General features: G+C 34.5%; 1 protein-coding gene across 3 annotated transcripts in view; it reads left to right on the top strand.

The window, feature by feature from the left end:
* Positions 1-25,883, top strand: part of RIPK2 (receptor interacting serine/threonine kinase 2) — a gene marked incomplete at its 5' end in the record, with an annotated part of 30,297 nt that extends 4,414 nt beyond the window's left edge. For 2 of the 3 annotated variants that reach the window (XM_082674974.1, XM_082674975.1), the window contains 10 exons: positions 449-602; positions 3,220-3,375; positions 11,262-11,419; positions 12,500-12,549; positions 13,387-13,548; positions 17,914-17,999; positions 21,405-21,488; positions 22,601-22,694; positions 24,311-24,466; positions 25,273-25,883. In XM_082674974.1, coding sequence (XP_082531100.1) covers positions 449-602; positions 3,220-3,375; positions 11,262-11,419; positions 12,500-12,549; positions 13,387-13,548; positions 17,914-17,999; positions 21,405-21,488; positions 22,601-22,694; positions 24,311-24,466; positions 25,273-25,610 — 1,438 coding nt within the window. In that variant the 3' untranslated portion in view covers positions 25,611-25,883. Of the gene's footprint in view, positions 1-448; positions 603-1,704; positions 1,752-3,219; positions 3,376-11,261; positions 11,420-12,499; positions 12,550-13,386; positions 13,549-17,913; positions 18,000-21,404; positions 21,489-22,600; positions 22,695-24,310; positions 24,467-25,272 lie in introns of those variants that run through there. The other variant, XM_082674976.1, reaches the window with a different exon arrangement.
* Between the last annotated feature and the right edge of the window lie 315 nt (positions 25,884-26,198).

Genomic DNA, 26,198 nt, shown 5'->3' with positions numbered 1-26,198 from the left:
TTAAGTGTTTTAATATTCAGGATATTTAGAAAATTTTTACATGGTATGCAACCATAAAATTTAATATAATAGTCTAATCAAATGTGATCATTTTAATACAACATAAACTTAATGTAATTAGTTCAAGCACCTATCATTCTAATATAGACTTTATAAACTTAAACATGGTATTCTTTCCCTTTCCTGAGAAGAGTACAATAATAATCTGTATGTAGCACTTTTTTCTGTCAGTGGCTTATACAGGTATTTTGGTCTCTAAACAGACCTATGGAATATATAGGGTAGATATTATCCCAACTTTAAACACGAAGAAACTAAGAGAAGCTGCATAATTTACATGAGGTCAAAAGCTAATGAATGAAAAAATCCAGGATTAACTAATATTTATGGGCTTGATAATTGTGTATTTTTCCTTACTTTGAAATAATTATACATTTTCTTTCTTTAGTGAAAGAAATGATGTCTTAAGAGAAGCTGAAATTTTACACAAAGCTAGATTTAGTTACATTCTTCCAATTTTGGGAATTTGCAATGAGCCTGAATTTTTGGGAATAGTTACTGAATACATGCCAAATGGGTCATTAAATGAACTCCTACATAGGGTAAGTATTATACATTTTCAGTCGTTATAATTCTGTTATTCAACCTATATAGTACTTTAGTTTTACAAATGATCAGATTATTTGGGGATATATAGATGAATCAAAATAAGAATAATGAAAAACTTCACCATTTATGGCTTCTTTTGTGTTGTTAAAAATTCTGTGGGGCTTCCCCGGTGGCTCAGTGGTTGAGAGTCCGCCTGCGGATGCAGGGGACATGGGTTCGTGCCCCGGTCCGGGAGGATCCCACATGCCGCGGAGCGGCTGGGCCCGTGAGCCATGGCCGCTGAGCCTGCGCGTCCGGAGCCTGTGCTCCGCAACGGGAGAGGCCACAACAGTGAGAGGCCCGGGTACCGCAAAAAAAAAAAAAAAAAAAATACTGTGGAGTCAGACCCTGCATTCTAAGTGACCTAGATTATTTTGCTTAGGTTACTGTTCCTGAGGTTTACACTGAATTCTAATATCCACATGTCTATATATGTAAGAGAGGAACAGGAGAGAGAAAAGATAAACTCTGCACACCATACAATTTATTGTTAGTTTAAGCCAGATTTCATTTTATGTTAAAGACAATGTAGGGTTCAAATTAAATGTTAATAATACCAGTTCATAAAGTTCTGAATTAATAGACCAAATAAATCTGAGTATCAAATACATGAGCTTTTCCAATAATAGACAATGGCATGAGCCATGTACCTTTTTCCCAAGGTATCAGTTATCTGGCTTTAATTGTGAATCCCATCAGTAAACAAATATGGCCCGGTTGTGGGGGGTGTCCTCATTCTCAAAATATGTGTATCCATCTATTGTTGTTTGCTTGCTCTCATATTACTAAGATTATCTCTAGCCTGCAGTTTCTGTCAAGAAATATTTTTAAAGAACTTGGTCTCTTTTGTGAGGGGTGCTTTAGTTAAAACTGAGTAGTAACATAATCTGTAAAATCTAGTCACTGAACACTCCTAAATTCTGATACATCACAGTGTTCTATAAGCAAACAAGAGAGAATGAGTGCCACTGTCACCACTCATGGAGTGACTTCCTCTTTATTTCAGGATACAACACATTCTGTTTGTGACAGGACCATCTGAAACAAGGACAGAGTAAAGTAACTAGTGTCAGTGCATAAGATTTGTGTAACCAACACAGCAAGTAAGATACAAATACTAATTAAACACAGTTTCCTTTTGTTAAATGAGTATAAGCATAAATTCTAATGTTGTCTTCCCATACCCCAGCACCACAGTAGATGCTCTGGTACCCAAATTTGGAGCCCATTAGAAATTCTAGAGCCTCCTACAGGGGGATTGCTGACTCCTGGAAGGAATCATAAAATACATAGTGAGCACTCATCTACCTTCCTCTCCATGATCAAAAGCTTCCATATAGCAGTATACTGCAGAGAGGCCTTGTTACTTCTTTAAACTATATAATTTTCAGAAAAAGTTACCTTTTTAAAGATTAAAAGATTCAATTACTCAAGGGGATGGGAATCTGTGTATACAAGAGGAAGTAATGTTGAACATTTGTGTTTTGTGTTTCTTTTGGTGTCCTGTATTATTAGGTCAGGATTTATCTTGAAGCACGTTCCCCCAACCTCACAAAAGATTGATGAAAAAAATCAAAATACTATGTAAAGACAAGTATTTTGAGCCACTCCCCTGCCAAGTTAGTTAATCAATGAACTATAAGCTGACCCATCTGCAGAAAAAAAATTCTTAAGAACAGTTTTGAGCTCAGTGGAAGCATACTTTTTCATATTATTTAGTAAAATGTACCCAGTGGCATGGTCCCTGAAGATTCATTGTTGGATTTTCCCAAATTATCTAATTTTTCTGAGTATGTTCATTCTCCTGGGAAGCTGTATTAACTTTTATGTTCAGAAAACATTTAAGAAACTTCAGATGACTGTCACTTGTAAGTACCAGGAAATAGAAAACATTACATTTTTAATGTTTCTATGTTATATATACTTAGAAATGAAGATGATTTTTGTCTCCTTCACAAAAGCAAAACTCCCAAATGCTAATTTTTCAAGCTGAAATGCAAGTAAATATATGATTTAAAAATATGAAGTATTAATGCTTAGTAAGTAAATATATTATGGTCATAATTTTAATTGATGCAGTGGTTATCATCATAATCAAGTATGGTTTTATATTAATAGGAAATTTAAAATATAAATTTTGAATAGAAACAAATTGTGTGTGTGTGTGTGTGTACACATTCATGGGCACAAGTTATTTGATAAGAAGCCATAGAATGGGAAGATGGCTATGAGTATAAATATATGTTTGGGTATTATATAGATAAAAAATAATTTAAAACTGTCTCAACTGAAGAAAGACCCCATACCATGTAGTTGCATTACCAGTATAAACTAAAAGGAAATATCAGTACTGTAAAGTCATTATTTTCTCTAAAAATTGAGGAAAGTAAGATACAAGGATGTTAAATAACGTCAAATTGGTAATATAACAAAATGAGTACTTTTTGCCCTGAATTTAGTTATACCAGATATTTAGTTTAATACTATATTTCCTCATGGAATATTTCATTTTCTAAGTGGAAATAAATTTGGCCACTAATTTTAGTTTTGTTTCTTTCCATATATATGAAGAAAAATGAATATCCTGATGTTCCTTGGCCATTAAGATTTCGTATTCTGCATGAAATTGCACTAGGTGTAAATTACCTGCACAATATGAATCCTCCTCTACTTCATCATGACCTGAAGACTCAGAATATCTTATTGGATAATGAATTTCACGTTAAGGTAGTTACTTTTTTTTTTAAAAAAAAAGCTTATCTGCATCCTTGTGTTTAATAGTTTTAAAGACTTTTTAGTTATTTCTTATATCTTACCAATTTAATATCTCTGCCTTTTCCATGGCCCCTAATTCAGTGCCACTTCTTCCTGCTGCAGTGAGTTAGTTATTCCTAGACTACAGACATTGGTAAAATTATGGTTCAAAATAGTCATTCTGTTCTTAATTTAAATTGTCGATTATACCTTTGTTAACTTTTTATTTTGAAATTATTATAGATTCATAGATGGTTGCAAAGATAATACAAAGGAGTCCCATGTACCCTTCACCCAATTTCTGCCAGTGGTTACATCACATATAATTATAGTACTATTTCAAGACCAGGAATTTGGCATTGGTACAATGCATGTATATAGTTCTGTATCACTTTATCATGTGTAAATTTGTGTAACCACCACAGCAATCAAGATATAGCACTACTCTGTCACAAGAAAGATATCACTTATGCTACCCCTTTATAGTCATACCTTCTCCCCTCCATCATACCTAACTACTGTCAACCACTAACCTGTCTTCCATCTCTATAATTTTGTCATTTCGAGAATACTATATGAATGGAATCATACAGTGTGTGATATTGTGAGACTGCTTTGTTCACTTAGCATAATGCCTTTGAGATCCATTTAAGTTGTTACTTGTGTCAACAGTTGGTTTCTTTTTCATTGGTGAATAGTATTCCATGGTATGGGTGTACAAAAGTTGTTTAACCATTCAGCTGTTGAGAGATATTTTGGTTATTTTTAGTCTTTGGCAATTACAATAAAGCTCCTATGAACAGTCCTGTGCAACTTTTTGAACAAACGTAAGTTTTCATTCCTCCTAGATGAATGCCCAAGAGTGTAACTGCTTGGTCATATGGTAAGCATATGTTTAGCTTTTTAAGAAACTACCTAGCTACTTTCCACAGTGGCTGTACCGTTGTATGTTCCACCGGCAATGTATATAAGACCCAGCTTTTCTGCACCCTCACCAGCATTTGGTATTATCATAGTTTTTTATTCTAGCATTCTAATAGATGTATAGTGATATAGCACCATGGTCTTAATTTTCATTTTCCTATAATGTTGAATATTGTTATTTATTTATTTGCCATCTCTATATCCTTTTCAGTGAAACATCTCTTCATATCTTAAGACCATTTTCTACTTGGATTCTTTGCTTTTATACTATTGGGTTTTAAGAGTTCTATATAATTTTTAGATATAAGTCCTTAATCAGATATGTAGTTTGCAAAAATTTTCTGCCAATCCAAAGTTTGTTCTTTTCATCCTTTTAACAGGGTCTTTCACAGAGCAAAAGTTGTAATTTATTTCTTTTATGATCATGCTTTTGCTGTCATGTCTAAGCGCTCTTCACGAAGCCACAGGTATTGCAGGTTTACTTCTATGTTATCTTTTAAAAGTTCCATAGATTTATGTTTTACATTTAAATCTGTGATCTGTGATCTGTTTTGAATTAATTTTTTGCATAAAGCTTAAGATTTAGATACCTAAAGGCACCAGAGGAGTAGTGATTTCAGTTACCCTATATGTAACTGATGACAGCAAATAAAAAGCAGTTGCTGAGAAATTAATACTAAATGTAACTCACTTTATTTTTACATAGTATTTTGCTACACTTCAAATAATATACATAATTGAAGATTATTATAAGTATCCAAAAATGTTCAAATAAGTAATAAGGAAGTTGGAACAATAGAAAAATAAATATAAAAAGTGTGAGAAAAGTTAAGTGAAAAAATAAACCTTTATTGAAGGCACCCCCTCTGCCTAGAATAAAATGGAAGGAAAAGGAAGAGAGAAGCAAGCTGCTGCCTCAATACTACTTAAAAAAAAGAGACGAATCTATTACATCAGTTATAGAACCATACAGGTAGAAGTGACTTATTCTAGTCCCCTAATCAGCTGGTCCTCTGAATCCTCACTACAACAATCCCTCATCTCCCAAGGCAGTTACCCTGTGACAAGAGAGTGTTTAAGATCCGTAACTGAATGACTGTGACATTTTCTTATACGATCAACTCCTTCTCTGTTGCTTCCACTCATCGGTCCTAGTGATAAAGTGAGTTCAAAGTCCAATTTTATTTCCACCTGACAGTCCTTCTGAGATTTGAAGTTAGCTATAATCCCCTTACTTCTCACATACACTTTTCCCTTATACACATCTTTAGTTTCTTCAGCCAATTTCCTTATTACATAGGTTTTAATCCCAGGTGCTATCTAGATGCATCTGTGTTTAAATCTCTTAAATTTTGATCCTCAAAACTAATCAAAATACCCATATTACCTAACACAAGTTTGTGTGGCCAACACACAACTTGTGTGGCCAACACACTAGTGAGGTCAAACAAACCAAAATGTCAGAGTTTGGAGCAGAGAAAGTTTTATTGCAGGGCCAAGCAAGGAGAAGAGGTAGCTCATGCTGAAAAAACCCTAACTACCCAAAGGGTTTCAGCAAAGCATTTTTAAAGGCAAGGTGAGGAAGGGGCACACCTTGGGTATGTGGTCAGCTCTTGCACAAATTCTCTGATTGGTTGATGGTGGTCAATCCTTAGGTGCTAGAAGGTCTGGGGATTACATGCCCATGATCATCAAGTAGTTAATTTCTTCCATTTGTTGGTGGTTTTAGCATCTGAAAAACTCAGGAAATATGCATCAGATACTATTATCTAGGTACTTTAGAGAGGAGCTAAAGCAGTAGATATGTGGAGGGAGGTCTGTCCCAGGAAGGCCTCATAGGGTCCTGGTCAGTTACACCCCTGATGTGGTGTGATAAATGTAGAATCGTCCTTAAATACTTTACTTCGTATTCATAGTTCCTTACTAATTCGTCTTTTGGGGGGCAGTCCTATAACAACATTCAAGTTGGGCTCAGTGTCAACAAAAAACACTGAGAGGTTTTCTTTCTTTCTTTTTTTTTAATGTATTGTTACTTAAGTCATGTCTCCTTGTCATGTACTTCACAGGATATTTTCTGGACATCATCAAAGTTTATCTTGTTAGATTTGGGTGATAACTTCAGCTCTTAAGACCTTTTTGAATGTTTTTCTGTAGTCCAAGGATTTTTAACTTTGTCCTCTAGTTTTGTGTCATCTTCAAATTTAATTAGTTACTTTTTGTATCTTCAAGTCATGATTAACTATTAAGCAGTACAGAGCTCAAATCAGAGCTACACAACATGGTCTGAAAACCTCCTTTTAGGTCAATATCAATCCTTTTATTAATTAGGACTTTCGGAGAATAAGCATTCATTTTGTTTGGAATACTCCTAAAAGAGCTGTTATACAGCCCATATTTCTCCATTTTTTTCCATTAGAATATTACAAAAGTCCTTGCTTGACTGCTTTCCCAGGTGTCCTTGTTACCAAGTCCAAGTTCATACTGCTCACTGCAGGACAGGGCCAGTAAATCAACAGACGAGGTGTTGGGGCAAGGAATAGCAACTTTATTCAGAAAGCCGGTAGACCAAGAAGATGGTGGACTAGTGTCCCAAAGAACCACCTTACCCAAGCTAGAATTCAGACTAAAAGGGGAGAGGGTGTGGTTGGTTGTTGCAAATTTCTTGGAATCCTTTGTTCTTGCAGCAATCCATGTAGGTCAGATCTTGATGTTCCTGTAAACGTCCAACAAGACAAATGTAATTGTCTGTTCTGTAACTTTTTATCTCTGTATGAATAGAAAAGTGTTATACCCTTAAAGGTCAGAGCCTTGAGAATGGGCTGTCTTGTATATTTCAGGCTATAGGCAACATTCTTAAGTTGCAGCAAAAGCAATAGAATACGAAGGTTAAAGTAAAAGAAACAGATCCAATATGGAGTCAGCTTTATTCTTCCTTGTTACATACTCATGACTTACTCCCTTTCCTTTTCTTCCTCATTATCACAGTGGCTTTCCCTGACAACCCACCTAGTTCCTCTGTATCCTCATACCTTGATTAATGCTTCTCCATAGTATTTTTCACCATCTTACAAAACATTTTTTATTAATATGTTTATTGACCATCTTCCCAATTATAATATAATAAGCTTCACAAAGACTAAAATGTAGTCTGTTTTATTCACTGCCGCCTGCTAAGCATATGCGGTATAGAAGCATTCAATAAGTAGTTGTTGAATGAACAAATGAAGAATTCCAGATCTTCTATATATACCCAATAGGCCGGATAATTTAATAGTCAAGGATATTATTAAAGTACCTCAGAATGTTTTATAATATACAAACTGTTTTAACGTTTACTCTTTGACAGTAGTACTACTGACAAAAAAGGAAATGAGGTCTGTCTTTCCTTTATTAAGTATTTGAGGAGCAACGGTGTTGTGCTAGACATCCCAAGTACTTGGGATATGTCACATGAGGTCTGAAATTGATCACTGGGCTAATATAATTTTTCATTAGTTCTTTCTGGCTCTTTTATCAATTACTCATAAAGTAACCCTTTCATTAAATTTTTAAACCTGGGATTAAGGATAGTCTCTGCCAATATATAGATTTGCAAAATCAATATTATTTTCCCTTTTTAAAAATCAGAATGACATTTGCTTTTCTCGTATCCTGTAATACCTCTCCATCACCATGGAGGTATTTGCGAGTATTCTAACTAAACCTGAAATATATGTAAAATGACCTGAGATTTGTACTTTATAAACTTTTCAACCTCCTTGGACTTTACTTTCTTCATCTCAGTCCAGAAACCATTCTTGATACAGAAAACAGAAGCAAAGTAATAGGTGATGATGATCCCTACTTTCTCTTTTTCATTGATCAGTAGGGTACCCATGGTCTTTCTTTGAAATAAATAGAATTTAAAATAGTTTGGCTTTGTGTGTTTTTTTTAACTTTTATTAGCTTTAGCACATACAAAACTGTGACCTTTCTAATACTATTCTTATAAATTATGATACTCTTTTATATGCATCCTGTGTGTCTCTACTTTTTATTTTATAAATGTCCCTTAAAAGTCAGAGTTTATCAGTGACTCATGAAAAAGTAACAGTTACCTGATCTACCTATCTTCTTGGAAGAGCCTTTAAATGAAGTGCAAAAAATCTTTTAAAACACTCAATGAAATTAAATGGAAACACACCTTGCTACAGTTTTTTGAAGTAAATTTTTTGAAATAAAATACTGGAATGCTAACCAGAAACATAGTATCTAAAAGAAAAACATATACTACCAATTAAGATCAACCAGGACTTTTCTACTTTAAAAAGAATACATTCAATTTGTTTATCTGCTGGTCAGTATCAATTAGTGCACCTTAAATACAAATGAACCTGTGGTAGGCTTATTTGAAATAAATGTTTATATGTACCATGTTTGATTTCTCAACTATTCTGTCCATCATGTGTGGAACTTCTAAGAATACTTAAAGTTATTCCTCATAGCTTCTTACTGATAACTTTATAAATTTACAGACATGGAGAGTATTATATAAATGAAAATAGCTATTCTGGTAGGGTAATAAGATTATGGATGATTTTTATGAATAGTGTGTTTTAATTTCCTCTAGTTTTTTAATCTTTTTTTAAATTGAAGTATAGTTGATTTACAATATTATGTTAGTTTCAGGTGTACAGCAAAGTGATTCAGTTTTATATATTTTTCAGATTATTTTCCTTTATAGGTTATTTTGAGATACTAAATATAGTTTCCTGTGCTAATGCAGTAAATTCTTGTTGCTTTTATCATCTTTTTTAGCTAAAAAGAACCTTTACCTTTGAAATGCATGTTAAGATCTTGTATAGAATAGAAAAATTCCTATTCTCTGTCTTCATCGCTGAATGATACCAGGACCCTCAAGAAATCATGGAACTTGTATTCCTCTCATCATATTCTTCACTTTTTTTTCTTCTCTGGAAGATCCAGATTTAATGAATCGTGTCTTTGGTATATGGTGTTTGTAATAGAGAAGGGGGACAAATATGGTTCCATGTGAAAGCCAAACTAAATTAGCTGATAAAGGGAATTCTGATTAAGTTTTCTACGTGAGATTTAAAAACATAGATGAAGACCTTAGGTGAAGTAAAAGGAGCACATAAGGAAGCAAGCTCAGAATACATTTTCTCCAGCACTGTATTCAAACCAGTATTTAGCCCAGTAGGTTGCAATTTGTGGGTCAGGTATAAGATGGACCACATCCCAGTTTGTTTTTTTTTTTTTAACATTTTTCACTGTGGCAGAGAAGTAAACTTTGCTTCTCATAGTAATGCTTATTATCCTAGCAGATGTGCAGCTGGAGGACTGTTTTTGCTTTTAGAGAATGAGTGGGAGGAATAAGAGTTTGTAGTGGCAAGTAGAAGTAAGTAGGATATACGGTTCCCCAGAGTCTTAATACCACCTCAAAGTGTATTAAAGGCCCAGAAACTATGTACTGTGCTTATTAGTATTGTATGAATGAGAGCAATCTTTAGAGGCTTATTCCCATGTACAAAACATTAATAATACTAACACACAGGGGTCATTTACTACGTGTCAGATACTGTTCTGAGTGCTTCACTTAGAATAACTAGTTTAATATCCTCAGTACAACCCTGTGTTATGTTATTATCCCCAGTTTAAAGATGGGTAATCTGAGGCACAGAGAAATTAGAAAACTTGTCCAAGGTTGTACAGCTAATTAAGGGGTAGAAGTGGAATGTAAATCTAAGTAATCAAGGCTCTAGAACCCATGTTCCAGAACACATATTATATTGCCTTTAGAAATCAATCCAGCTTATCTTCATGTAGTGGCACCATGTTTCCTCTTGGTCTTTTCTAATTATTTTTCTTAGACTTACCCTTTTATTATGATACTGTATGGAAGATTCATATAGACTACCCCCTCCCTTTTTGGAGTGGGGCCATAATTTTTTTTAATCTCAAATTCATCTAAACACTAAATAACTTATTTCTTCTCTTAAAGCTAGTGAACATTTTAAGAGTTAAATGATTGAACCACAAATGGTGTGCTGGATAGAGCTCATTCCACTCTGTTGACTCCTAAATTGTGCCGTGTGAAGGTCTAAGTGACTTAAATTAAATGTCTTCAGAGTTTTCCTATACTCTTTTGTTCACTAAATATTGTTTCTGTTCTTACATTTTTGTCTCCCTTTTAAAAAAAAACATTGGAACGTTTTAGATACTTAGTTATAAGATATTGTGTATTGATAGTATCTGCACAAAATTTACAAGTGAAGTAAAACTGTAAAGGACATATCAAAAGTACAGAATGTTTGTCACTGATAATGCTTTAGGCACTCCTTGTCATGGACATAAATATGTTTTATATGCTAACTATACTATTGTTAACAGATATTCTTTTAGTGGTAGGCATAAATCATATAATAATGAGTTATACTGTATTGGAATTTTACTTATTTCAAAATTTAAGGATACTATTTTTAGCACATTATAAATAAGAACATAGAAACCTGAGTTGTAAACAATACCCAGTGACAATCGTATTAGATATGACTAGTTTAGCAGTTTTGTGAGGTATAGGTAAATTTTGAAAGCACATGATATAAAGCCACTTGTCACAAAAAGTGCAGTGTATATACTCATTCAGAATAAAAGGCAAAAATACTCCTGTTTAAGTTTTCAAAACTTAGTCTCTTTTAAAATTTGTAATATTATGCTGAACTTCAAGTCAGTTTATATTGCTTTTAGAGTTGTTGGGTTCAGCACTATGGAATCCAATTTGTTAAGAAACTAATAGACTATTACAGAAATAAAATATTAATATATATAGCATTTACTCTGGTCTCATGTCTAAATATAATAAATATAAACAAAAACAATTCTTGAACTTTTTTAAAGAGAAAATTTAAAAATTCAATTACTCTTTTCCCTTCCAGATTGCAGATTTTGGCTTATCAAAATGGCGCATGATGTCCCTGTCACAATCACGAAATAGTAAATCTGCACCAGAAGGAGGGACAATTATCTATATGCCACCTGAAAACTATGAACCTGGACAAAAATCAAGGGCTACTATCAAGCATGATATATACAGGTACAGCATGTTACTTTTGCTCAGAGTTAACCTTGTCTAAAAAACAAGATTAATCAATCCGAATTTTGAAACTACATTTTAAAAGTATGATTTTTATGCTTCTCTCATAAGTGTGGTGAAAATAAATTAGAGACAGTGGTTAATGTTTTTCATATTAAAGATGCCTTGCTTTGAGAGTTCCCTGGTGGCCTAGTGGTTAGGATCCTGGTTTTCACTGCCGTGGCCCAGGTTCAGTCCCTGGTCAGGGAACTGAGATCCCACAAGCTGTGTGGTGCAGCCAAAAAAAAAAAACTAAAAATTAAAAATATGAAAATAAAGATGCCTTGCTTTTTTTTTTTTAATATTTATTTACTTATTTATTTGGTTGCGGCGGTGGGCTCCTTAGTTGCGGCACATGGGCTCCTGGGTTGCAGCATGCAGGCTCCTTAGTTGCAGAATGCATGTGGGATCTGGTTCTCTGACCAGGGATCAAACTCGGACCCCCTGCATTGGGAGCATGGAGTCTTAACCACTGCGCCACCAGGGAAGTCCTGATGCCTCGCCTTAAGCTACTTTTACATCCTTAAAAATTATTAAAGCATATCTTGTTGTCCTATCAATTTATAATATTCAAGGGTTTTTATCATATGTGACCTTGATAGGGGGAGGGAAACAGTGCAATTAACATTTAACACTACCAAAAGAGACAGTACTTACACCAGAAAAAGAGTCAATAGAATAGGGCTACATGAGACAGCCTTTTTTATTGCTCTTTATTTTGTGTGAATAATAGAATCATGTAATTAAAGGGCATAGCTTATCTAGGTGTTAAAGAATCATCCACAAGTTATCCTTGCCTATAACTTCAAGTTCTTATTACAGTAATTTCCTAATTTTTCAAATTGAATTAATTCCCTTTCAAAACAAAACTGTATATGAATATTCATCATCTTGGTTCTATATAGTGATTCTTTAAGCAGCATTTCACTACATTATTACTTTAAAAAATGGTATCTCACAGTCAGCTTTTAAAATCAGTACCATTTTAGTTTATTATGAATAGTTTATAAAGTACTATATGTATATTTTTATCTTAAACAGCTATGCAGTTATCACATGGGAAGTCTTATCTAGAAAACAGCCTTTTGAAGGTAAGTGTACTTTGACTTCCTTATTCTAGGTGACATCGTATTGGTAAGTCATACTCAGAACTATCTGAATAAAGATCACTTATTTTAAATCTGCCTAACAGTCATTTTGTGGAAAACACACTAGAAAAACAACAGTTTATCATTGTGAATCCACTGTATGTTGGAAAGTACTGGATTAAGGATCAGAAAAATGTGTAGATTCTTCTTGTTCTGATAGTAATTAACTCTATTATAAGCCACTAAATCTCTTAAGTCCTCATTTTTTTATCTGCAAAATAAGAATTTTGAATTCTTATTTCTAAGATTCATTCCAGCTATAAAATCGTTTGTATGAAAATTTCAGTAGTGCTTCTTCTAAAGACCAGCAAATACTGAAGAATACTTTAAAAATTTTCTGATAATATTGTCTCTTTCTTTATTTTGAGGTTCATTTAGGTCAGTTTGCTGTGTAACAACCTCAGAATCTCAGTAGTTTACAAACTAAACATTTATTTTTCATTCACATTGGGTTATTAGTTGCTGTGGCCCTTCTTGGCTCTGCTAGGTTCTGCTCAGCTCTGCTGAGCTCTGTTTTACTCTGCCCTCTTCATACTCCATTGGCCAAATCAAATCACATGGCCAAGCCCAGAATTAAAGAGGTGAAGATATAAACTCCTCCCACAAGAGGCAGCAAGTCTGGCAATAGCTGGGATCTAAATATTCCTTTGACAGAAAGGGAAGTAATGAATTATTCCTAAGATTTTAAGATTCCCTCATGTTCATTTGGTTGGCTTTAGAATGTATTTAATATATTAAATCATAATATATTTCTAATGAATGAAATATTTGTTTTGACAGAAGTCACCAATCCTTTGCAGATTATGTATAGTGTGTCACAAGGACATCGACCTGACACTAATGAAGAAAGTTTGCCATTTGATATACCTCATCGAGCACTTATGATCTCTCTAATAGAAAGTGGATGGGCACAAAATCCAGATGAAAGACCGTCTTTCTTAAGTTAGTGTACAGTTTTAATCTGGGCCTTTTGAATTACAAAAATAATAAATACGCTGTAAATAAAATATTCCTTGAACAACTACGAAAGTTAGCTGACAAGCTCAAAAGTTTTTTTTTCTAATTCAAAGTTGTTTTTATTTTATGAGATGAGATTGAAGTGGTAAGGAGAGGCTGTTGACTATCATCATAAAAAGGTTAGAAATTTATTCCAAGTACAATGGAAAGCCATTAAAGTGAGTTTTTCAGGGAAATAACATGATTAAATTTAAGTTTAGGAGATATCACTCACTGCTATGTATAAAATTGATTGGAGAAGGGCAAGAGTAGAATTTCCAGACCAATCCTGGAGATCGAAAAATCAGATAGAATTAAGATTTATTTCAGAAGTAGAATGAATCATCACCTAAATGTAAACATAGAAGAAAAACTTCATGATCTTGGGTTAAGCAAAGAGCTCTTATATATGACATCAGAAACAAGACCTATTAAAAAAATTCTTTGATAATTGAACTTCAAAAAAATTGAAAAATTTTACACTTCAGAAGATGCTATAGAAAATGAAAAGACAAGCTGTAGACTGGGAATCTTCTTTCCAACTAAAAAAAAAACCAAATATATTTTCCATTCAAAACTTATGTCTAGTGCTCATCAGCATTGTATTTAAAAAAAATCAAAAGTTGCTATAATAATGGATTAACATCTTATCTCTTATCTCCCAGAACCATGTAATAGGGTGTGTGTGTGTGTGTGTGTGTGTGTGTGTGTGTATGTATGTGTATATATATGTACATATATGTATGTATATATTGGCTTGGCCAAAAAGTTTGTTTGGCTTCTTCTATAAGATCTTACAAAAACCTGTACGAACTTTTTGGCCATCCCAATACATATCTCCTTTGTCCCCAGTGCCACTTCCAAACTATAATTTCTTCTCCATTCCCTAAAGACTCTAGCTCTTCTGAAGATCATGCCATTAGGCAGTACTTCTCTACAAACTTCCTGGTTTTTCCCTATTGTTCATTGCAGAACAATGGCTTTTGGCTTACTTACTTCTACATCCTGCATTGATCAGTGCTGCTGAATATTTGAGAGGAGCGCTCTGTGGATCTCTGTAGTTCTCTGTCTGTGTACTTCTCCTCTTTGGTGCTCTGTCCTATAAACTCTATCTGCCTCCGTCTACCCTAACTCCCAGCCCTGTCTCTTCAACTCTGAGCTTCCTCTGGGCCCCGCCTTACTTCCCTACCCTGTAGTATAGCTGGAAACTCTCCCAAGGCAGTTAGCTTGGGTAGTCAGGCTGTCATAAGGCTGACCTCAGTTGTTTCCTATCACTTAGAGATCACTGTCCTTTGTTGCCTGATATCTAGTGTCTTGAAAACCACTGTTTCATGCATTTTGTCTGGCTAATGGTTGTTTAAGGCAGGAGGGTGAATTGGTCCTTGTTTCTTCATCTTGGCCAGAAATGGAATTCATTGGTTTCTCTTTAAATTAATGGCTAAAACTAGGCACTAAACTCTACTTAGCAATTCTGTTATGTTTCTCAAATACATCTATTATTCCATTCTCATATATCACCTGTTCTTAAGTTGTGGTGCAGGGACCTCTGGAGGTGGGGTTGGTTCCTGAGACTTTTATAAGTGGTTCACAAAATCAAAACTTTTCAAAATAATAAATATTAAGGTATTGTTTTCCCTTTTTACTCTCATCCTCTGGAAAAATCTTTCCAGAGACTAAATTAAGTATGATGATATCATTGCTCCAACGGATAATGGAATGTGTTTTCATATACTCTGATGTGTTAAAATTTTCTGTTTTAATCTAATGTAGTAAATATCAATAGATATGACCAACATATACAAAAGCTCTTAATAATTTTGAAGAGTTCTGAGACCCAAAAGTTTGCGAATTACAGACTAGATGATCATCTTGTACTACTGTAGGAGATGCGTAAGTCCCATACTTTATGTTTCCAAAGTGAAGATGAAATTCCATTTCAATCCCTAAGAAGGAAAGCATGGGAGGAACATTTCTAGTCCTATCTGCCCCTCAGCACTCCTCCTCCTCATTTGTTAGTTTTAGAGAAAAAGCAAGCGTACTTATCTAGTCCCTTCTCAGTTTTCTCCTCCTTTTAGAAGTAAGCTTGTCTAAAGGATGCACGCATTTTGTGCTTCCCCATATGGAAGCAGGTGAGGCCTGTAGCTGAGTGAGTAAATCTGTCAACTGAAGGGACAAAGTGTTACTAAGCCCATATGCTACAGATCTAAAAAGGGACAGATTCCAATTAGCTTTATCAGTAATAAAGGTGATGTTTTGATCATCATCTCTCATTATTGTGTGGCTTTTCTTAATAGATTCTGAACTTAGGAAGACAAGACAGGGGTAATGCATATTGTACCTTATCTTCCCTTCTTAAACCTCCTACACCCTATGTTCTGTATTTCTTTTGAGCATTGAGAAAGTAGAAATCATGAGAGAGAACTCCCTCGTAGTTCCACTACCAGATCTATAAACTTAGTTGTACTTGACGTGTCTTTCCTGCTTTATCTCTTTTACAGTGGGAAAAAAGTGTTCTTACACAATTGTAAACAGTATTACTTGTGCTCTGGATGCCATTCCCTTACTCTCTCCAGCATTCTGTTCTTTATATTCTCTCTCTGCTCTTGCATTGCCAATCTCTGCCTGTCTACTGGATCGTTCTTCTGTCATACAGATCTATGCTATTATTATATCCTATCTTTATATAGGAAAAAAATTCTTGACCCCATATCATCCTTCAGCTACCACCTCATTTTTCTACTCCCATTTAGATCTAAACACCTTGTAGGAATTGTCCATACTTATTGTCTCTACTTCTTCACCTCTAATTCAATTTTTAACAAACTTACATCAGTCTTCTGTTTTCATATCTCCACTAAAGCTGCATTTGTTCAAGTTACCAAGGATGGCAATTTTGGAAAATACTGCTTATCTTACTTGCCCTCTCAGCAGATTAGATATGGCTGACTCTTCCCTCCTTGAAACTTTCCCTCTGATAGCTTCCAAGACACAAGAGACCATACTCCCTCTTATCCTCTCTTCCTCTATCACTTTTTTTCTTCCTCTGCTCAATTTCTAACTGTTGGAATGCCTCAGAGCTCTAATATGGGTCCTTTACTGTTTACCATCTGTACTTTCCCCCTAGATGATCCAGACCAGATCATGGCTTTTATACCATCTGTATGTTAGTGATGCTCAGTTTTATATCTAGAGCCCTGGCTTCTCCCTTAAGCAACAGGTCCATATATTATTGTAGTAATAGTGGTACTTATGATTGTTTCTACTCATTGGCTATTATGAATCATGCTGCTATGACTGTTCATGTGCAAGTCTGTTTGTGAACATATATGTTTTCATTTCTCTCAGGTAACTACCTGAGTGGAATTGCTTGGTTGTATGGTAAATTTATCTTTCATTTTTAAGAAAATGCGAAGCTGTTTTCCAGAGTGGCTGCATCATGATACATTCCCACCAGCAGTGTGTGAGGTTTTCTGTTTCTCTACATCATTGTCAATACTTGGTATTTTCTGTCTTTTTAATTTTACCTATTTTAGTGGGTATGGAGTGATGCCTCATTTTAGTGTTAATTTGCGTTTCCTAATGACTAATGGTGTTTAAGCATATTTTCATGTGCTTTTTAGCTATTTGTGTGTCTCCTTTGGTGAAATTCAGTCTTTCACCCATTTTTAAATTGGGTTGTTTGTCTTAAGTTGTTAGAGTTCTTTTTATATTCTAGATATAAGCTCTTTAAAAGATACGTGATAGGTAAAAGTGTTCTCCTAGTCTGGGGCTTGTCTTTTTGTTTTTCTTAATAGCATCTTTTTAAATGCCAAAGGTTTCAATTTTTTTGAAGTCCTATTATCAAAAATTTTTTATGGATCCTGTTTCTGATGCCATATCTAGGAATTATTTGCCTAACTCAGGGTCATGAAGATTTTCACCTGTATTTACGTTTAGGTGCATAGTCCATTTCAAGTTAATTCTATGTATGTTGTGAGGTAAGAATCTAAATTTTTCTGTTTTTGTGTGGATATCCAACTGTCCTAGTACCATTTGTTGAAAAGACTATCCTTTCCTCATTGAATTGCCTTAGCAACTTTGTCAAAAAACAATTGCCCATACTTGTAAGGGCTTTAGACTCTCAATTATGTTCCATTGATCTATCTTTAGATATGCCTATCTTTATGCCTGTACTAAACGCTCTTAAGACAGTTGAATGTCATCAGTTTGGGGAAAAATTTACTTAGGGCCTTATCAGTTAAATATTAGCATTTATGTTTTTCATTTTAATGGTTATAAGCAACCTGAACTCATTTTATTTTTCTTATTTAGAATGTTTAATAGAACTTGAACCAGTTCTGCGAACATTTGAAGAGATAACTTTTCTTGAAGCTGTTATTCAACTAAAGAAAACAAAGGTAAATTGTTAAATGTAATACTGGAAATTAGGATGTTAAATCATGGAGAGTTTTAGTTTAGTTTAATTTAGTTTTTTTCTACATACCTTCCACAGATACAAGCTACAGTACTGGGGCAGTAGTTAGCAAAGAGTATGAATGCTGCCTTGAATCTGTCACCAAAGAACTTTTCCATTTCATTTAAACAGCCTCCTCCAGATTTCAAAGGGATTTTCAGACCTCTCATATAGCAAATGTAAATTTAAAATGTGTAATGTGTGCCAGTTGTATACAGTTAATGCCCTAAATTACTACAGTTGTTGTTGTTGTTTTAATTCTATGTTTATTTCTCTAAAGTTTTGATATATAAAGAGTAAAAGATGTCTGGGTTATTGCACTTTACTGCCAAGTTAAGCTGTAGAATTTTTATTAATAATTGAGGCCCAAATGTGTATTTTCTATGGCTTGTTTGTATCTTTTTGTTTTCCCACTCAAACACTCCATGTTGCATAGACCAAAGTAGCAGTTGTTATGAATTACCTAGAACAGTTGTCTTATTTACTCATTCTGCTCTTGTAGATCAGAAAAACAATTGAAGGGACCCATTACTGCAAGGTTTTCTTGCTGCTATCAAAAATTGTTTAGAAAGCAACTACAGTCCTTTAGGGACAAAGTTAGCCTAGTTTAACACTTTCTGGGTTTCATTAAGTTGCATTTGAGATATGATAATAAAAACCATCATTTATTAGCCAATGTCTAAGGTTGTGAACAGGCATAATCTACAATTGATTTATCACTAAATGACATTGCTTGCCTCTTGCAGTTTGCTGGATCTGTTAACATAATCTTTGGTTTAAAAGGGAAGTGCATAAAGGAAACAACTGCCCTTAACCAAACTTAAAATTGATGGTGGCAGTATTAGTACCTGAGTTTTTTAAGGAACTAAGGAGGAACTGTGCTTTAATCTTTTGATAAGTTTTCATTGACTTCTCTGCTTCTGAGTAGGTAGTCTTTTCCAGAACATTCCAATCTCTCCACTTCTTAGTAGATACAAACTTCTGTTAACATTTATTTTTGCCTTGTCTTTTCAGTTCCCTTTTCTCTCTTCACAACTTTCTCCTCTTCTGCCAAGCAAAGGTGGATAGAAGGGTCTGTTTTCTTGGTTCTAAGATACTGAACTGGAAGAGAACCAATTCAGTTCCTTTTTTGTCCCCAACCAACTTAAATACTAGGATCTATATGTAAAACTGTTAATTTGGGGGAGAAATTTTTGCTTCTTAAATAAAGTAATTTAGTGTATATTTTTAAATACTTGAGTATCATTTAAATAGCATTACTTTCTTTGGTCACTGTTTTTAAGTTGCTGTATTGTTTTCACTCAGTGTTGTTATTTTTTTCTTTTTTTTTTAAATCCTTGTATTAATTCTGTAAAATTGTTAGAGAAAGAATATCATCTCCATTTTATAGATGAGATAACTGAGGTATAGGGAAGTAAGTCACATAACACTCTACACAGCTAACTAATGTCAGGGCCAAGGGTAGAATACAAATTTATTAAGATAATAAGATTTTTCATAAAGAAATTTCTGAAAACAAAGATCACAATTTAGGGTGACTTGTTTTGTTTGAGTTTCCTACATTTTTTTCAGTTCTTTGAACTGGCTCCTATAATTCATGTTTTCACAGATAGTATCTCTTATGTCTTGAGCAGTAAAAACTGAATCAAAAAAAGTTTTTCTTTGATATGTCATTTTACTTCTTTCTAGGGACTGACTCACTAGTGCATAAATTTTTTTTTTTTTTTTTTTTTTTGCGGTACGCGGGCCTCTCACTGTTGTGGCCTCTCCCGTTTCGGAGTACAGGCTCCGGATACGCAGGCTCAGCGGCCATGGCTCACGGGCCCAGCCGCTCCGCAGCACGTGGGATCCTCCCGGATTGGGGCACGAACCCGTGTCCCCTGCATCGGCAGGTGGACTCTCAACCACTGCGCCACCAGGGAAGCCCCAATTCATAAATAATTTGAATGATCATTAACTGATCGGTTATGAAAAGTGATGTTAGTAATTAATGATACTGTATAACAATAAATATTTTAATAAATTTAAAAGAACAGAAGAAATTGACATAACAGAAATGGATCCAAAGATGAATTTTAAAGGTTCATATAAAAATGTATTTAACAAATGTTCACTGGACTGCTGTGTGTAAAGTACTATGCCCCATAGATTATATACATAGATGAATAGCAGTTTTTTTTCTCCTAAAACTTCTTAGACATGTTATGGAGCAGACAGTTGTTAAGTATGAATAATGAAGCGCTGGGTGTGGATCCCACCAATTTCTAAAGTTCTGTAGAGCATTTGACGTTATGTTGGTTTGGGGAAGAAAAGCAGACCAATGGTTTTGTTTTTAAATCACTCAATAGTGATGGCAGCTAATCCAAGTCTGGCTTAAAGAGACAGGAGTGAGGGCTTCCCTGGTGGCACAGTGGTTGAGAGTCCGCCTGCCGGTGCAGGAGACACGGGTTTGTGCCCCGGTCCGGCTAGGCCTGTGAGCCATGGCCGCTGAGCCTGCGCGTCCGGAGTCTGTGCTCCGCAACGGGAGAGGCCACAATAGTGAGAGGCCTGCGTACTGCAAAAAAAAAAAAAAAGAAAAAAGAAAAAGAAAAAGAGACAGGAGTGAATCACTAAACAATTTTAGTACAAAGGCATAGTGTTTAAATAAATCATCTGTTTAATAGCTACCATTTATTGAATGCTTACAAAGTAATCTTAGGGACTCTGCATATATTACTTCTAATCCTTCTTACAGTAATCCTGCAAAATAGGTATTCTCATCTCCAGTTTACAGATAAGTAAACTAAGTTTAAGTCTCATGCCCAAAGTCAAACAGGTATCCTGGGATCTAAACCAGATCTCATTGGCCCCCATCGTTCCATTAGGGCACTCTGCCTCCTTTACCTAGTCCAGCCCTCCATTTCTTATCTATAAAATGAAAATAATAATAGTACTTAGAATCATGGTGCCTAAATTATAGTAAATGCTTAATAATTATGGATAGATAGATACACATACAAATTGAAATATATTAAGTATCTAGTTTGAACCAGATACTTTATATTCATTATCTCAATCTCTAGAATGATCCTGCATGTAGATATTATTCCATTTTAAAGGATGAATTTGCTCAAGGTAACCAGTTAATATGAGGCAGGATTCAAAGCCTGTGTCTCTAAAGTTATTTCCCCTATTCTACACTATCTCTACTTTAAGTTAGATATTATATTCTCAACTGATTGAGATTTTCTATTGATTTTGTATAAACATATAAAGATAAACATATAAAATATGTTAAGTAGATTGTATTTTACTCATATAATTTTCTAATTATCTCTAATTCAAGTACATATGTTCATTCTTATTACAGAATGCTTCAAGTACCGCTCACTTATGTGACAAGAAGAAAATGGAGTTATCTCTGAACATACCTGTAAATTATGGTCCACAGGAGGTAAAAATAATTACGTTGATTAAACTCAAAATGTGAGAAGAATATGAGCAATCATTTAGTCTCTCTCACTCTTTTATAGATGGGAAGCTAAAGTCCAGGGAGGTTTTAGGATTTTAGAATGGGAATCTCCAATTTGAAATCCAGCTCTTCTGATTCTTAGTTCATTGTTCATCTCATCAAATCACAGTCCTTTCTCTCTTGGGCATTGACTTCTGTCCCTGTCCTTGTTTTATGTAATGGATGGTGTTCCAGGGTAGTACATAGACAAATCATTGGTACAGTTCTGCCACTGTATTTCTTATTATACCTTCTTATTCAAATGTAAAAGAGCTATAATACCTGCCTTGTTCTTAACCTCTTACAATGATTAATAAAAAGAAAATGCCATTTGTGTGGCTATCCAAAAAGAAGGATTTCTTTAGTAGCATTCATTCAGAATTATTTCATATTAATGATTTCTTTTAAGAATATATAAGATATGTTCTCTTTACAGATTCAGAAAAGTAATAATACCTTCAAAATGAATCTTAAAACACAGTATGTAGTCTTTGAATCACCTTTATATTCACTATCTCATCATTGGATCTTTGAGCCCATACAGGCTCATTTTTAGATAAATACACTGAAAAAGAACCTGAGAGCCAAATTATTTAAATGCCTTGTCGAAGCTTAGGTAGTAATTCCATGACAGAGCTAGGATTAGATCCAACTTCTATATTACTTTTTCCATGGATTCCCACTTCTCCATGTTGAAGGAACCTGAGGCATTGAGAATAGGCATGTGCTCTAAATCAGTAGGTAATCAGAGCTGCAGATCTCAAATTTCTCATGAGCTGGACAGAGTCTCTGAGATTATGTACAAAATATTGAAAAAATAATGATTTCTAATATATTTAACTATTGCCCCACCCATCCAATTGACCTGATAAAGAAATCAAGTTCACAGTTTTGTTACTTCACATATGTGTTTAATTTTGTAAAGTGTAATTTGTATTAGTTTTGATTCTTTATTTATAATAAGCCAAAAGCAGGAACTGTTTAGAAATTAAAGCTGTATAACTTTTAAAATGATTTTTCTTTAACCTAAATCATTTATCTTCTATTTATTTTAGGAATCGTGTGGATCCGCTCAGCTCCATAAAACTAGTGTTTCTCCTGGAACCTCAAGGACCCTTTCAGCTCCTCAAGACAATGATTTTTTATCTAGTACGTAAATTTTTCAGTCAGTATTACTTGCAAGTTTTCAATTTTCTTTCAAGATCATATTCTTGCAAGCAGTCATGGTTTGTATGGAACATGTCTTCCATTTGCATTTATAACTCGTTTTTTAAAAGTGACAGTCTAAAGATGTGAAAATAGTAGTGGGATGTTAAACAAATATATTTAAGTATTAAAAGCATTATGTTAGACACTACAGAAAGATATTTTTAAAAATCTCTTGTAAGAAAGAGGAGAAATGTTTCTAAGTCACCATAATATTAGACAAAGAGCAATGTATTATAAAAGATATAGGGATGTAGAACTATGGTAGTATAGTGGAAGAGTAACATTTTTTACAAAGCACTGTCACAACAACCTTGTGAGGGAGATATTCCTCATTTTACAGATTCTTAAGATCAAGACTTCTGGATCACATAGTTAGTAGCTGGCAAATCCAAGATTCGAAACCAGGTCTTTTTGATAAGTATTTTCATGTCACTACTACACCATGTTATCATTATGAAGAAATTATTTCTGGCTGAAGGTTGGACCTATAGTTATAAAGGATGGGCATTCCAGGCAAAAGGAACAGCATAGAGGCAAAGAAGCAAGAAAACAGAGAACAGTGAGTAGTTGGGTTTAGCTGGTGAAGAGGGTGAATGAAAGATCAGGAGGGTGGAGTCATATCATGATGAATTCTAATACTAGGCTAAGCCATTCAGGCTCATATCATGATGAATTCTAATACTAGGCTAAGCCATTCAGGCTCTTTTGCTTGGGTAGGGAACAATTACTGCAGATTTTTGAGCAAGGGTGTGACATGATAAAATTTTTTGCTTTAGGAATATTTATCCTGGCTGGAATATGTAGGATATTTTGGAAGGGAAAAGGAGATTCAAGGTGGGGAGACCAGTTAGGAGACTATTGGTCTATTATTGTACTACAGGTGAGAGATTATGATACCTGCTCCAGAGTGTGAAGGAGAGAATAGTGTGAGAGATGTTACAGAGGACACACTTTTCACTTGTAGGAAGGAAGAGAGAAAAAAAGATAAAGCTGAACAAGTTTAGCTGGAAGAACATTGATGCTATTAACAGAAATAGGAAGTGAAACAGGTTTTAAAGTTAAGATGAATAATTAAGTTTTTAATTTTTTTTTTTTTTTTTTTTTAATTTGAGCTGTTGAAAATGTAGGGTTCACTGAAGACAGAAAATTTAATTACATGGATTTGGGAAGGGAGGTGACAATTGAGGCCCTGAGGTTGAATAAGTTTACCAAAGGAGAGTGTAGAAAGACACATCATATGTAATTTAGAGGACACATTTGAAGTGCAGAAGGAGGAAGATGACACAGAAGGAAAAAATATGGTACCACATGAAGAAGTAAAATTCTATGATTTATAATTTACATAGGACAGACGGAAATATGGTAAAAACATTAAGCATTAACCTTTTTTATCTAAAAAATATTTACTTGTGGAATTAGGTTTATGAACCAGCTTATGCAGTGAAAAATTAAGAGCCACTGAATACTACCCTCTCTATGACCCGGATGTTCATATTTTAGCTAATAGAAATAGCTAAGGAATATTCTACCCCTAATGAAGATGTTGTGTTTTATAGGAAAAACTCAAGACTTTTCTGTGATGCGTCAATGTCCAGTAAATCACAGTTGTGACAGTAACATTTCTGTGGCTCAAAGAGCAACATTCTGTGATCACAGGGCTGCTCCATGCTCCTTAGCAATAATAAATCCACTCTCAGCGGAGGGAAATTCAGGTAAATATGTACGATGAGACACTTTGTAAATGATGCCATTTATCTCACAACCATATGTTCAGTAGATTTGCTATATGATGTTTTATTTGTCTCTATTTCTTCAGTATGCTATATACATACCATAAGTAGGAAAGCACTTCCAATCCCCAAAGACATGAGTGTTGATATGTAATAATAGGCCAAAATAGTATTCCATGAACATCTATCTAGGGAGGGATTGCTAAGAGGAGGTGTGACAATATGTTACTAAAGGTAAATATATTTTTGTTTATTTATCAAATATGCAGGTATTCTTTATGTTTTTTAAAAAAATCTGAGAAAAAGTGACATTTGCCCCCATGAATTATAGTGTATAAAAATGCAGTGCTTTGGGCTTCCCTGGTGGCGCAGTGGTTGAGAGTCCACCTGCCAATGCAGGGGACACAGGTTTGTGCCCCGGTCCGGGAAGATCCCACATGCCGCAGAGCGGCTGGGCCCATGAGCCATGGCCACTGAGCCTGCGTGTCCGGAGCCTGTGCTCTGCAATGGGAGAGGCCACAACAGTGAGAGGCCTGCGTACCGCAAAAAAAAAAAAAAAAAAAAAAAAAAAAGCAGTACTTTTTCTTGGAGGGAAAGGGAAGAGATAACCCAAATATCTGAATGCTTCCTGAAAATAAATAGCATCCCTCAAAATACTGGTGTTCCATATGAGAACAATCACAGCAAAATTAGGTTTTATGCCTTATTATTTTGTTTTTCATCTAATTTTACTCATAGCTATATATCTGTCCCCACCTTCTTACTTGTCATCCCTTGCTTTTCTACAGAGCAATTTCAGCCTGGTATAACCCAACAGTGGATCCAGAGTAAAAGGGAAGATATTGTGAACCAAATGACTGAAGCCTGCCTTAACCAATCTCTAGATGCCCTCCTGTCCAGGGATTTGATCATGAAGGAGGACTATGAACTCATTAGTACCAAACCTACAAGGACCTCAAAAGTCAGACAATTATTGGATACTAGTGACATCCAAGGAGAAGAATTTGCCAAAGTTATAGTACAAAAATTGAAAGATAACAAGCAAATGGGTCTTCAACCTTACCCAGAAATACTTGTGGTTTCTCAATCTTCATCTTTAAATTTATTCCACAATAAAAACCTATAAGTAACTCTTTTTCAAGAAGAAAAGTCAATGCATAAAAGGGTATTTTATATTTCTTTTGCCTTGATAATGTTTTTATGAGATTCATATGAATATTAGAAAGTTAAATGAAGTTTCTTCTTCAGATAAATATTAGTCTCCTTCCATGACATTATTTTTTAAATTAATACAGTAGAAAGTTTGATTTTTGCTGCATAGTTCAATTCTTTTTGTCTCTTTGGTTAATTGAAACTATTTTTTCAATGTAATAATTATATTTTTATTGTACAAAACAGTGTCCCATTTTCACATATACTTTCTTTGTGGATTATTTATTGTTTAAGATGCTTGACTTTCTGAAGACTTAAATCAAAGAAACTTTTAAATGTTATTTATTGAGTTCTTTAGAAAATTGTTTCAAAGATAAGCAATACAAAGTGTATAAAGAAAAAATTAATCCTTCAACATGTGTTTCTACTTCTATTCCTAGCCTCAAGTAACAATCAAGGTAACAACCAAAGTTAACAGCATGATGTGTATCGTTCTATCCCTTTCTTCCTGCTCATACTTAAAGTATATGCCTGGGGGGGACTTTCAAGATGGCGGAGGAGT

This window comes from Grampus griseus, assembly GCF_964374135.1.
Source record: "Grampus griseus genome assembly, chromosome: 17".
NCBI lineage: Eukaryota > Metazoa > Chordata > Mammalia > Artiodactyla > Delphinidae > Grampus > Grampus griseus.
The sequence above is the reverse complement of the archived record's forward strand: the minus strand, read 5'-3'. Positions and strand labels throughout refer to the sequence as shown.